This window comes from Sycon ciliatum, chromosome 10 (genome assembly GCF_964019385.1).
Source record: "Sycon ciliatum chromosome 10, ocSycCili1.1, whole genome shotgun sequence".
Classification (NCBI taxonomy): Eukaryota; Metazoa; Porifera; class Calcarea; order Leucosolenida; family Sycettidae; genus Sycon; species Sycon ciliatum.
The window spans coordinates 22,496,219-22,510,633 of NC_088652.1; the positions used below are offsets into that span (position 1 = coordinate 22,496,219).

General features: G+C 47.6%; 2 protein-coding genes across 2 annotated transcripts; both read left to right on the forward strand.

Moving 5' to 3' along the window:
* Positions 1–4,442: 4,442 nt before the first annotated feature.
* On the forward strand, positions 4,443–6,596 carry LOC135826749 (guanine nucleotide-binding protein-like 1). The gene has a single exon (XM_065339350.1). The coding sequence runs from the start codon at positions 4,662–4,664 to the stop codon at positions 6,594–6,596; it is 1,935 nt and encodes a 644-aa protein (XP_065195422.1). The 5' UTR covers positions 4,443–4,661.
* A 4,213-nt stretch (positions 6,597–10,809) lies between these two features.
* On the forward strand, positions 10,810–12,765 carry LOC135826750 (guanine nucleotide-binding protein-like 1). The gene has a single exon (XM_065339351.1). The coding sequence runs from the start codon at positions 10,810–10,812 to the stop codon at positions 12,763–12,765; it is 1,956 nt and encodes a 651-aa protein (XP_065195423.1).
* The last annotated feature ends 1,650 nt before the right edge of the window (positions 12,766–14,415 follow it).

The window sequence follows — 14,415 nt, forward strand, 5'->3', positions numbered from 1 at the left end:
TGTGAGCTGTGATCATTGTAAAAAATAAAAACTATCCACACCTTAAACGCGTGTGAGTGTGGGTATGATTCGGAGTGTGAGCTGGTGTGAGCATATGTGTGTTGGTGCAAGTGCGTGTAGGAGTGTGTGTCTGATTGTTTTGGCATGTGCATGGGTATGTGTGTGTGTGCATGTGCGGGAAGGAGGGTGCAATTTTATCACGTTTGGTGTAGTTTCGTTCCACATTGTGTTGCCTGATATTGGTCCACCTCACTTGTCTTTCTTCTCAATCCTTGCGATAGCCGAGCTGATGGTTGAGAATTTGACTGAGATAATGTAATTTGCACCAAAGAGACCAGTTAATTTGGAGAAGGTGTGTGTACAGTTTTTCAAGTGATGAAGTGGCTGTAGTGGAGCTTGCTCACATTAACACAAAACCAAAATTATTATATACATTGTAGAACAAAACTAAATATCAGTAGTGACGACACCATACATTCAATATAAATTATATACATGTTATGCCACAGAAGCGGGCCATTGTCCAGGACATGATTAGAGCGCAGCAGTGTGGGGTGGTGGATGATTACGGAAGATTAAAAAATCAGCGAATAACGTACATTGTACATTGTTTCCGAAATTGGTGCTGGGCGTGCGTTGGGCTATTTTACTCCTCTACTCCTAAGTATGCGTCCATTTATTTACAACTTGAGCAGAAGTCCAAGTCATATAGATAATATCCTAATAGATGTACCGGGGTGAGACATACGAACCATCAAGATTGGCTTCTTACTGGCGCGTGTAATCATTGGACAAGTGCTCAATGCTATAGGTAATCAGTGACTCACGAGAGCGTGATACATGTATCGTCTCACCAGTACAGCATCCAGAAATAGGAGTTGAGGAGGAGCTCTTTTTAGCGGAGGATGCAAGTATCATTTTCATGTTCTGGTCACTCTGTCCACAGTCCCACGTAAACCCTATGTCTAACTGACTGGATATGCAGTGCACAATTTCTATTGCAACTGCAAAATAACGTTCTTGAATAGGTTCTAGGGCTCGGATACTAGCAGTTCCATCCTCAATTTGACACAGGGTGACATGCGTGTAAGCTATGTGTTCAATAGAATAACTTAGGGATGATCGTATGAATCCTTTTGGAGAGCTGTGGACGTCACCAAATGTAATGGACCTGCATCCGTAAACCAAAAGTTTGGCATTCAAAGGGCTGCATGTGCGCAAATCGTCGATCGACTCGTATCCTTGCAGTTTTAGCAATGGACGAGGACTATCCAAGCGCATTTCCAGAAGGAAAACAGCCGCTTCAGTACACTGAACGTGAGCACGCACTTCACCTTTGCTATAACCTGATATCGGCATGGGCACTGGGGTCATCGTAGCTTGGATTTTAGTTGCCCAGATTTGAATACTGCAGATTTTCAATGCGGGTTCAGATATGGGATTGCCTTGTCAATTGTTTACCAAAGCTGTAATTTTCGTCTCCTCGCCTACATAACCGATGTACATATTGTTCTGTTCGGAAAATTCACACCTGGACAAATCGATATCAGTGTTGTCCACGACCTCTCCTGTAGTGCCGATAATGCCTGCCAAACCAGAACGGTTCTGGCACTCAAACGCTAATCTCCACATCAGAGAATAATTCTTGTCGCCGAAGTACTGCAAAGAACTTCTAAGAACTTCAGTCAAGTGTGGATGGATTTTGAGGAGATCTTCATTTCTCAGGGAAGATTTACTGATGGCCTTCAAAGCATTGGGTTGGAAGAAAACTCCATTGCACTCGGCAAATGTGTGAGCCTGTAGCTCCCGTAACTTCTTACTTTGCAATTCCACCTCGTTCATCAGGTCTTCTTTTCGTTGCTTGATCCGGTGAAGTTGCTCGTCGCAGTGTTCATGTATCAATCAATCTCTTGATATCAGCTACTTTTCCTTGGAGGTCACAGCCAAATGCTTAAATGAGATCACCAGCGCGTTTCATGCCTGCTTCCACTTCTTCTTCCTTGTCTTCGGGTGATATCTTTCTCTGACGCTCCGTCGGTCTCGTACGTACAACTGCAGCTTCCGCACTTATATCGCGAATCTGATTTGTATGAGAAGCGTGTTTGCTTTGGAGCTTACACTTTTCACACAGAACCTCTCTACATTTGGCACACTAATATCGCATGGTCATCTTGCTGTGGACAGGACAATGGTGCACTCGCCCCTGTCGAGGTATCGTTTTCCGGCAACTTTGGATGGAGCTGCTTGAATATGGTGGAATTGTATCAAGTTGCATCTCTTCGCAATTACGAAGTGGATGAACTTCATCTACAAGATCACATGGAACATTGTCGAACATGGAATCGTCCACCAACTGCTCTTCGTGACTTAGACCAGGAGGTGGACATGGCGTAGGACATCGACACTTGGCACAACGTATTCTCCCGTCTCGCTGAACACTGGCTGCCAGGCATTCCTTACAGATATTGTGAAGACATGTGAGGAGTTTGCCTGCTTTATCGACTCCATCTCTGCAGAATACACACGGTGGCCGCATCATACAGTCGCACAAAATAAACTGACCAGGTATTATACGTCGCTGAGAACAACATAGCTTAGAGGATGTGAGGATTTCCTTTTAACGTCACTGAGAGGAATATGACCAGAGTATGTGAGCTGAGAGATACCACCGTCATACATACGTCCAGCGCCATGTTGGTGCACCACTTACGACTTTTAAAACAGTATAAGGAAGATGTGCAAAATATCACCTTTGGAATAGGATAACAATTGTAGGAATCGGTGGCGTGTTGGTGAAAACCCTAGTAGTTAATCCATTCCCGGGTTCTATTGGAGCGACGACTGGGGTTAAAAATCACACGAGAGCAAGTGGTTTTCGTCATGTCTGCCTACATCTATGCGGCTCAGCAACAAAGCACTAGCCAATTCGTGGGAAGCAGTGACAGAATGATTAGGATAATGCAATCATCACCTACCACAGTTGTTATCTCGCAACAGAATTCGATCCTCTGGCACTATCTTAGACCCTACGAAGTATACACGGAACTTAGAATTAGTGATAGTGACTTGGGCGATAATTATAAGAAGAATGTTGTCAAGTCAACTCCGTGGGAAGTATATGAACTCCAGTGTTACGAGTAACTAGAATTGAGAAATAGAGAGAATCAGAGTTGCAACTGAACTCTACTGAAAGAATATCTATTCAGAACCTGCTGGCTTTGTTCGTGAATTTATTGCTTTCTCCCCTACCATCCCCCCCCCCACACACACACAAAGCATACTGGCTTCAAAATTGGAGAAATGTTGGAAGTTTTGGAAGGGTTTCGGCGATTCTCAAAGGAATTCTCCAAAATTGGCGAAAGCTTAGCGATTTTTCGATAAATCTCGTTTTTGGCGAATTTTTCGGCTTGCGGGTATATGGATTTTACTAGTAACGATCTTCCTGATGGCTAGTGGTTGTTTGAAATGAGGTTAAAGAACACGAGTCACATGACTTCAACGCACTAGTACTACAAGCACTGAAATAGAGAGCTCGAGCGGTAGGCATATGGTGTCAAGATACGTGACGTCACCACATCCCCCTACGCCCTTGGATCCCCATCACCACACACACTTCGCATTAATACTAGCAGGATGCAGTCATGATGGATCTGTTTTCTGAGAGGGTGAAGTGCAGCGCGAGCTGGCATAGACTGCAGAACGCACTCAAACTCACCTAGATCTACGTGACTCAGCCACTAAACATGAGTGACCATACCGTGCACGTAGGTGGGAGCTAGGCCTTGACGGATTATGCTAATATTTTCGTGAAATTATACTTTTCGCATTGCTGAAAACGCACCGTCCGACCTACAATTGTAGCTACGACCATCACTGATTGTAATGGACTGAACATGGTATCAAGGGAGTCGTAAACCTACAACTTCCTGGTGTATCCACTTGTACTTGTAGAACATGTACAACTCTATGGAATTTGGTGCGAACAGGCGGATTATTCCATTATTTATGCAATTCGTATGCGATTCGCCTTGAATTAGGCGATTATTCGATTTTGGTAGGAATTATGCGAAAAATTATGCTAGCATGATCCGTCAAGGCCTAGTGGGAGCTCAGCAGTCAGCACAGTCCAGGCTTACTTGTCATGTAAGAATAATAATAATAACGGGGTCGCACCCTGTAATAATAACGGGGCTGTTAATTTTATAGTGTGACGTCAATGGGTCCTCGGACACGCGTGGCAACGCAGAGCACAATGGACAAACAACAATGGCGAGGTCCAGCGGGATACGGTGATCTTGCTCCTAGACTATGGCTTGCACGTACATGTACGCTCAGATTCTAAGCGTCGCGGATCATGTAGCCCTTTCACGTGCTTCACCCACGCCAACAACCTGGTATAAAGGTGAGCGCGGGAACTAGCATTCTCTCAGTTACGTTACACAAGTCAGTAGTGAAGAAGAAATCGGTTCCGTTTGGTGTTGATTCAATACTTTGTGTTTTATAACTCCTTGTTTCTGAACGCAGACCTCTAGAACCAGGTGACAGAGTGCTATATTGTCGGTTCAAGGTGAAAGAAGAATTTTGCTTTCTGGATTCTCGCCTCCAGTTCTGGTGGATTGTGGTGCTTTCCAGGCAATCTGCATTTATTGACATTGTTGAAAATGCCTCAACACAGTCGTCGAAAACCGTTCAGTGGCAAGCAGAAGAGAGCCCAGCTCCAGCGAAAGCGAGATGTGAAGCGATTCCGAGAGGACGACGAGGAGCCTGCCAAAGAGAAGCTGGAGATACGCTCAGACTCGCCATCTGACTCAGATAAAGATGAAGAAACACTGGTCACGTCTGAAAGTGCCAAGATTGCAGATAAATTTGAGCCCAAGTTCGAAGTAGGCGATGCCGTGGCTGAGACAAGGCGTCAAGACAGATACAAACTGATGTTTGCCCAAGAAAGTGCCAGCGAAATTGAGGAGCGCAAGCGGGAGTCGCGTCAGCCATTGCAAACCCTGGCAGAAAAAGACTTGGAAGTGTCCTATGAAGATATCTATGGAAGTATGGAGCACATCGACATGCCTGTTCGTCCCACCTGGCAATACAGCCTGAGCAAGCAGCAGCTGGAAGCTAAGGAGCAGCGCTACTTCAATGAGTACATTGACCGGCTCATGGCTGATACACACGGCCATCCGCTAAGCTACTTTGAGCGGAACCTGGAGACTTGGCGGCAGCTGTGGCGTGTGCTGGAGATGTCGAATGTAATAGTGGTTATCGCCGATGCACGCCATCCCATCCTGCACTTCCCACCATCCCTGTACCGCCACGTCGTACATGAACTGAACAAAACGCTCGTGCTAGTGCTGAACAAGATAGACTTGGTGCCGGCGAGTGTGGTACTGGCGTGGCGTGAGTACTTCTATGGACTGTTCCCGCAACTTCACGTCGTCCTCTACACGGCACGCCCGGGGAACCAGAGCAGCAGCCAGCGCTCCGACGCCAAGGGTCTGATGTCGCACGCCCGGTGCGGCGCTAAGCGGCGCATGATCTGCGTACAAGGTGCCCGTCAGCTGATCCGGGCCCTGGCCAATGTGGTGGCCGATCACAGTATGCTGTCTGGTTGGACGGATAAACTCTCAAAGTTTGAATTGTGCGACGATGCTGGAATAACAGCAGCACCAGTGCACGAAGAGAGAGTACGTCATAGCCGGCGTCGTAAGCATACCGCATACTCCAGCAACGGTACCAACGGTGGCCATGAAGCTACGGCAGCGGCAACAGCATCCTCACCGCCGTCCTTCATTACAATAGGTCTCGTCGGCCATCCCAACGTGGGTAAGTCCTCCATTCTCAATAGCTTGATTGGCAAGAAAGTTGTAAGTGCGTCGCGCACACCCGGCCACACGAAGCACTTTCAGACGCACTTCCTCACACCGCACATCCGCCTGTGCGACTCACCTGGCCTAGTCTTTCCGTCACGTGTTGAAAAACAGCTACAGATCCTGTCCGGAATGTACCCTATTTCCCAAGTGCGTGAGCCATATACATCCGTCGGCTATCTGGCGGCGCGCCTGGGATGTAATTTGCTGTACCGACTGGGACTGGCCAAGAAAACAAGTGAAACATGCCCGAATGTTCCTCCACAATCCGATGCATGCGTCGACAGTTCAACAAACCCGCCGTGCAACGGCCACGCTAGTTCCAGCTCACTTCGTTGTGACGGCCACACCTGGTCCGCGTGGGACGTCTGTGAGAAGTGGGCGGAGGAAAGAGGTTTCCATACCGCAAAGGGCGCCCGTCCCGATACCTACCGTGCCGCGAATCATATTCTGCGCCTGGCGACAGACGGCAGAATAGCACTGTTCGTACGACCACCGAAATACACTGAAGACTTAGCGAAATGGATGTGCCATCCCGAACTAAAGAGCGTTGTTGCAGTCCAACTGGAGGGCTTGGACCATGATGAGTTGAGCCTTAACCTGTTGGCACAGCTTAGTACTAGCAGCAACTCCAGTGCTGCCGCATCGTCAGCAGATGATAGTTCCTGTCGTGGGGTAGCGTCACGTGCGGCTGCAGCCGCTCCGGCCACCCGCAATCCGTTTGCCGGATAGGCCGTGGCGGATAGTGAATGACGTGAGAAGTGACGCGGACTGTGTTTGTTTGAGGTGCCGTCGCTCCAAGCTACATCTCACTATGTTACATTTCACACTGTGGCTGAATCACCCCAATGTTTTATCTTATCTCCCCCCCCCCCCTTCACACACACACACACACACACACACACACACACTCTCTCTCTCTCCCTCTCTCTTATCAAGTTAGTTAATCACTCTTGCGTTTGTGTGACTCTGACTCCGAGACTTGTGGTCGGATGAGCCTCACACACCTTTATTCTCACTTCGGGATAGGTCCTGCAGGCTACGTTTTGTTCATTTAACTTATGGGGTTATTGTAACCGGTTTTTCCTCAGGGTTGTGCCTCCGCATGGGTCCTGAGGTTTTTTCCGCCAGCTTCGGGCTGGTTAATTATCCGGCGGCCTCATTCGCCACAGTGGTTCACTACTTGTATCATGTTGGTCTGGTACATACGTGTACATGTATATGCGTGAGGTGGCATGCCCTTCTTCATGCTCATCTATACACTACGCTAAGCTCTTCCATCTTCCACCGTGAGTGAACAAAGACCACACTACTACTGTGATCTGTATCTTTGAATCTTTCTGTTGTGTGTGGGTGTGTCTGCGGTGTACGCAGAGGCCAGCTAGCTGGCACAAACTGTTTATACTTCTCATTGTGCCTGTAGTCCCTGCTGACAGTACTGCTCTCTCCCTGGCTTACTGTTGCTGCATGCCCCGCTCTGACCAGCGATCGTAATAATTATTATTATGCCAACTTGACCTGAGTATTTATCTGCTTGACCTGATTTTTGACCTGATATTTACTGGTGATACATGTACTTGTAAGTACTTTTCTTTCATCTGACCAAGTGTGCTGTGTAGGAAGTAACACATATTAGGGGCCGTTCGTGAATGTCCAACTTTATTCTCCAAACAAATTATTTAGTTTGGACCCGACCCCCCCCCCCCCCTCCCCCTAAGAACGTAAACAATGTTGACACAATATATGCAAAAGTCGCAAGTGTGTCACTGCTCCTTTGGCCGTGTACATGTATCAATGTTTTCTGAAACGAAATTGGTCAACCCTGCCCCCTCCCACCCCATAACGAAAATTATTTCGTTTTGTGAAAAACTTTGATTAATACCATTATGTCTCACCGTCCAGGAGCGACACTGACTCACGCTGCTATCTGGTGTTCACGAGGTGTTTGTCGCGCTGGAAACGGAGCGTCTCTATAAGTTTGTATCCCTGGTGATCTTTGTGCCTGGAGAGCACTATAATAAGTAGTGCTCTCCAGGCACAATCTTCCTCAGCCTACTCAAGCTCAACTGATGAGGGGTGAACTCCGCGAAACACTGTGTATTGAGCAGGGAGTGGTGCTTTCTTGCAGGTTTGCCGAGTCGAAGATTCGATGGACTTCTCGTGTGCTCTGGATGGCAGTCGTGAGTCAGTCAAGTGTCAAGTAAAGTCGGCGGATTAGCGCCAGCTCCGGTGTGGGGAGCAAACCCTTTTCTTATCAAATACCAGGTATTTTTAAGAATAGAAATCACATCGAAACGAGTTATGAAGCAACTATCCACCTGAGGTCACCCAAAAGGGTGAAAGTCGTACTCATCGCATACACATGCGTCGTACGAAAAGTCAACAAGAATCAAGAGGATCTCGGTCCAAGTGTGGGCGTACCACAAAGTGTACAAAAAATGATTTTTACCCGCCATATACATGTACCCACAAAGGTCACATTTGGATAGGTCAACCCTGTTGGCCCAGAGCTACCGGTAGGTGGGTTGACCGGATCCGGATCCGACCAATCAAAAGGGATCAGGGAGTGAATCCAGTGGCGGATCCGGATCCTGAATCGATCCTACCAATCGAACATGCCCTTATAGGCAAAATCAAACCTGTAGAATAATAATCAGGTTAAAAAACTCTGGGTTCAAGGGCTGACAGTGCAGATAGCATGGAGGTGGCAGGACCGCGACCAGCACTGAACTGCTGATTGTTACTGGGGAGGTTAAGTCCCACGTAACGAATACAGGAACGTGGGTGATACACGTAAAGTTCATGCAATGGACCCACGTTCGCAATGTTGTGTTTAGTCACACGGAAAAAACAAAAGCATGAAGCGACAGGCCCAAACTTGGTCAAAGAAGAAGCTTCGAAGCTCATCGAATATTAAAAATTTTGATTCCGTGCTTCGGAAACTTCTTAAGCTAAGCACCCTCACAGCTCGCATAATGCGCTCCATTCTGATTTTCACCCACGTTCCGCTCCATACACGGTATGTCGTGAATCAGAAAACGCCTGTACGTTGGTGGGGGTCTACATAATATAAACCCGAGTCCCTACTGAGAGGACTAGTAGACATACAAGGCCGATTGCTGGGGCGTAGCTAAGGCCTTGACGGATTATGCTAGCATAATTTTTCGCATCATTCCTACCAAAATCGAATAATCGCATAATTCAAGGCAAATCGCATACGAATCGCATAAATAATGGAATAATCCGCCTGTTTGCACCAAATTCCATAGAGTTGTACATGTTCTACAAGTACAAGTAGATACACCAGGAAGTCGTAGGTTTACGACTCCCTTGATAACATGTTCAGTCCATTACAATCAGTGATGGTCGTAGCTACAATTGTAGGTCGGACGGTGCGTTGACCCCGTTGAACTTTTGCTATTACAGTACAATGCCCTATAAAAAAATCCCCTGTTATTTTGCACAGAACCATCATAAATTATACATTAGCAGCATATGTGAGCATGATGCGGCATAATATGATAACTTTTAGCATAAAAATAGCATAATTCTGCAATTTTTTCAGCAATGCGAAAAGCATGATTTCACGAAAATATTAGCATAATCCGTCAAGGCCTAGCGTACCTCGTCCCTCTTTGGGGGGGGGGGGGGAGGGGGTGCACGGCCGCATATGCGTAGGATGGTTGGTGCATGTCATTCGTGGTCATTATGTACTCTGCTGAACCTTGGTCGACATCTTTAGGGGGTGCACATGCTCCCCCCCCCCCCCCCCCCTGTACCCCATGCAGGCTACGCCGCGGCCTTGGTCGGCATGCATACATGCGCAGCAAGGATACTGGAACATCAATCTTCCACGTGTGTGCCTAGTGCAGCATTGTCACTGCATGAGTAGGTGGTGGTGCAACGGATGTGCAATCATAAAACCGGGATACATCAGGTTATCGTTCTGGAATTTGAAATACGGACTGTTTGTCGTGATAAATCTAATATTGACTTCGTACTTGGTACATGGTCAGGATAGGAAATAAAAACCTCGTAAAAGACCTCGGCTTCGCCTCGGTCTTTTACCATGTTTACTCGGCTTTTATTTCCTATAAGGCCATCATTTTTTATAATCTATGTTTCGCGTCAGTTCAACTTCCAGAATCATATGCGAGAGGTGGAAAAAAATAAAAAGTTGCAAAATAATAAAAAAGGCTCATCAGAGGTGTATGCACTGTACATAGCACAATAGCTCGTGCATGGTGTACATTCCAAAGAAAAATCGTGCATCGAAGCACAACATCTGGGTTATCAGCATGAGTTGGACAGAGGAGGCAACCGTTGGTGCCTATGCTTCGCTGGAATATTGTACTCAGACTTCAGCAGCGGTGCAAAGAGCTCCGGAACGACGCATCCTCTCAGCTTAGGCGATCAATGCGGTCTGGTGTAAGCTCATAGAATATTGCTCCAAGATGCCGAACAAACGATTTACCAACGCTGGCCTAGGCTAGAGGCCATTTCTGAATCCCAGCTTCGCCGTATGCAACCTGTCTGCACTCGCACTATCGTACACTCACTGTGCATGTTTTATTTTTTATTTTTTTTTCGAAAAAAATCAAAACGTATGCGTGCGGACGACGCGAAACATGTTGTTAACATAGCTATAAAAAATGATGGCCTAATAATTATAGGAAATAAAAGCCGAGTAAAAGAATTATTGACCTCGTACTCAGTCAATATTAGATACTGATTCAGTTTTCAATCGCGATATTGAGTGCGTTTCAATCTGGTAGTTGTGTTATATAACTCTTTGTTTCTGAACGCAGACCTCTAGAACCAGGAGACAGAGTGCTATATTGTCGGTTCAAGGTGAAAGAAGAATTTTGCTTTCTGGATTCTCGCCTCCAGTTCTGGTGGATTGTGGTGCTTTCCAGGCAATCTGCATTTATTGACATTGTTGAAAATGCCTCAACACAGTCGTCGAAAACCGTTCAGTGGCAAGCAGAAGACAGCCCAGCTCCAGCGAAAGCGAGATGTGCAGCGATTCCGAGAGGACGACGAGGAGCCTGCCAAAGAGAAGCTGGAGATACGCTCAGACTCGCCATCTGACTCAGATAAAAATGCAGAAACACTGGTCACGTCTAAAAGGGCAATGATCGTAGATAAATTTGAGCCCAAGTTCGAAGAAGGCGGTGCCGTGGCTGAGACAAGGCGTCAAGACAGATACAAACTGATGTTTGCCCAAGAAAGTGCCAGTGAAATTGAGGAGCGCAAGCGGGAGTCGCGTCAGCCATTGCAAACCCTGGCAGAAAAAGACTTGGAAGTGTCCTATGAAGATATCTATGGAAGTATTGAGCACATCGACATGCCTGTTCGTCCCACCTGGCAATACAGCCTGAGCAAGCAGCAGCTGGAAGCTAAGGAGCAGCGCTACTTCAATGAGTACATTGACCAGCTCATGGCTGATACACACAACCATCCGCTAAGCTACTTTGAGCGGAACCCGGAGTCTTGGCGGCAGCTGTGGCGTGTGCTGGAGATGTCGAATGTAATAGTGATTATCGCCGATGCACGCCATCCCATCCTGCACTTCCCACCATCCCTGTACCGCCACGTCGTACATGAACTGAACAAAACGCTCGTGCTAGTGCTGAACAAGATAGACTTGGTGCCGGCGAGTGTGGTACTGGCGTGGCGCGAGTACTTCTATGGACTGTTCCCGCAACTTCACGTCGTCCTCTACACGGCACGCCCAGGGAACCAGAGCAGCAGCCAGCGCTCCGACGCCAAGGGTCTGATGTCGCACGCCCGGTGCGGCGCTAAGCGGCGCATGATATGCGTACAAGGTGCCCGTCAGCTGATCCGCGCCCTGGCCAATGTGGTGGCCGATCACAGTACGCTGTCCGGTTGGACGGATAAACTCTCAAAGTTTGAAGTGTGCGACGATGCTGGAATAACAGCAGCATCAGTGCACGAAGAGATAGTACCTCATAGCCGGCGTGGTAAGCATACCGCATACTCCAGCAACGGTACAAACGGTGGCACTGAAGCAACGGCAGCGGCAACAGCATCCTCACCGCCGTCCTTCATTACAATAGGTTTGGTCGGCCATCCCAACGTGGGTAAGTCCTCCATTCTCAATAGCCTGATTGGCAAGCAAGTTGTAAGTGCGTCGCGCACACCCGGCCACACGAAGCACTTTCAGACGCACTTCCTCACACCGCACATCCGCCTGTGCGACTCACCTGGCCTAGTCTTTCCGTCACGTGTTGAAAAACAGCTACAGATCCTGTCCGGAATGTGCCCTATTTCCCAAGTGCATGAGCCATATACATCCGTCGGCTATCTGGCGGTGCGCCTGGGATGTAATTTGCTGTACCGACTGGGACTGGCCAAGAAAACAAGTGAAACATGCCCGACTGTTCCTCCACAATCCGATGCATGCGTCGACAGTTCAACAAACCCGCCGTGCAACGGCCACGCTAGTTCAAGCTCACTTCGTTGTGACGGCCACACCTGGTCCGCGTGGGACGTCTGTGAGAAGTGGGTGGAGGAAAGGGGTTTCCGTACCGCAAAGGGCGCCCGTCCCGATACCTACCGTGCCGGGAATCATATTCTGCGCCTGGCGACAGATGGCAGAATAGCACTGTTCGTACGACCGCCGAAATCCACTGAAGACTTATCGAAATGGATGTGCCATCCCGAAATAAAGAGCGTTGTTGCAGTCCAACTGGACGCCTTGGACCATGATGAGTTGAGCCTTAACCTGTTGGCACAGCTAAGTGCTAGCAGCAACTCCAGTGCTGCCGCATCGTCAGCAGATGATAGTTCCTGTCGTGGGGTAGCGTCACGTGCGGTCGCAGCCGCTCCGGCCACCCGCAATCCGTTTGCCGGATTGGCCGTGGCGGATAGTGAATAACGTGAGAAGTGACACGAACTGTGTTTGTTTGAGGTGCTGTCGCTCCGAGCTTCATCTCACTATGTTACATTTCACACTGTGGCTGAATCACCCCAATGTTTTATCTTATCTGCCCCCCCCCCCCCCCTCCTCACACACACATACACACACACACACACACACACACACACTCTCTCTCTCTCTCTCTCTCTCTCTCTCTCTCTTATTAAGTTAGTTAATCACTATTGCATTTGTGTGACTCTGACTCCGAAACTTGTGGTCAGATGAGCCTATCACACCACACACGCACCCCATCCGCAATAGTGCCCACTGTTCCTCCCGCAGCCCCTTGGCTTCCGTCGATGCCAAAGTTGAGAGCTAGACAACATCACCGGTGTTCTTGATTGCAATGTGCACTGCTTTAACGTTTTCAATCAAACATCAGTTTCAGTTTTTTTAAACGTGTTACTTTTCGTTGGCTGAGCGTAGCGAATGAAACGAAAAATGTATTTTTTCCCGGCATTTTCACCATAGTTACGGCACCAGGATTGTGTCAGCTGGCTTTTTTGTCAGTGTTCGCAAACTTTTCTCTTCATCTTGGTCTTTCTCTTTTCGTTGTAGTTTCCCACCCACCCTCCCCTTTATTTTCACTTCGGGATAGGTCCTGCAGGCTACGTTTTGTTCATTTATATTATGGGGTTATTCTAACCGGTTTTTCCTCAGGGTTGTGCCTCCGCCGGGGTCCTGATGTTTTTTCCGCCAGCTTTGGGCTGGTTAATTATCCGGCGGCCCCATTCGCCACAGTGGTTCACTTCTTGCATCATGTGGTCTGGTACATACGTGTACATGTATATGCGTGAGGTGGCATGCCCTTCTTCATGCTCATCTATATACTACGCTAAGCTCTTCCATCTTCCACCGTGAGTGAACAAAGACCACACTACTACTGTGATCTGTATCTTTCTGTTGTGTGTCTGCGGTGTACGCAGAGGCCAGTTAGCTGGCAAAAACTTGTTATACTTCTCATTGTGCCTGTACTCCCTGCTGGCAGTACTGCTCTCTCCCTGGCTTACTGTTGCTGCTTGCGCCGCTCTGACCAGCGATCGTAATAATTATTATAAAGCCAACTTGACCTGAGCATTTATCTGCTTCACCTGATTATTTATCTGCTTTTTTAAATCTTTTTTAAATTTCAGGCATAAAAAGCATGTTGCAGAGGGCTAGGCTCATTGTTCATAATTTTTGTTTTATTGAACGGTGCATATTTACTGGTGATACATGTACTTCTAAGTACTTTTCTTTCATCTGACCAAGTGTGCTGTGTAGGAAGTAACACATATTAGGGGCGTCCGTGAATCTCCTACTTTTTTCTCCAAACAAATTATTTAGTTTGGACCGAACCCCCCTCCCCCTAAGAACGTAAACAACGTTGACACAATACATGCAAAAGTCGCAAATGTGTCACTGCTCCTATGGCCGTGTACATGTATCAATGTTTTCTGAAACGAAATTGCTCAACACTGCCCCCTCCCACCCCATTACGAAAATATTTCGTTTTGTGAAAAACTTTGATATTAAATACCATTATGTCTCACCATCCAGGAGCGACACTGACTCAAGCTGCTATCTGGTGTTCACGAGGTCTTTTTTGCGCTGGAAACGGAGCGTCTC

Excerpts from the sequence above, each read along its gene's own strand:
- LOC135826749 (XM_065339350.1), top strand. The coding sequence starts at position 4,662 with ATGCCTCAACACAGTCGTCGAAAACCGTTCAGTGGCAAGCAGAAGAGA.
- LOC135826750 (XM_065339351.1), top strand. The coding sequence starts at position 10,810 with ATGCCTCAACACAGTCGTCGAAAACCGTTCAGTGGCAAGCAGAAGACA.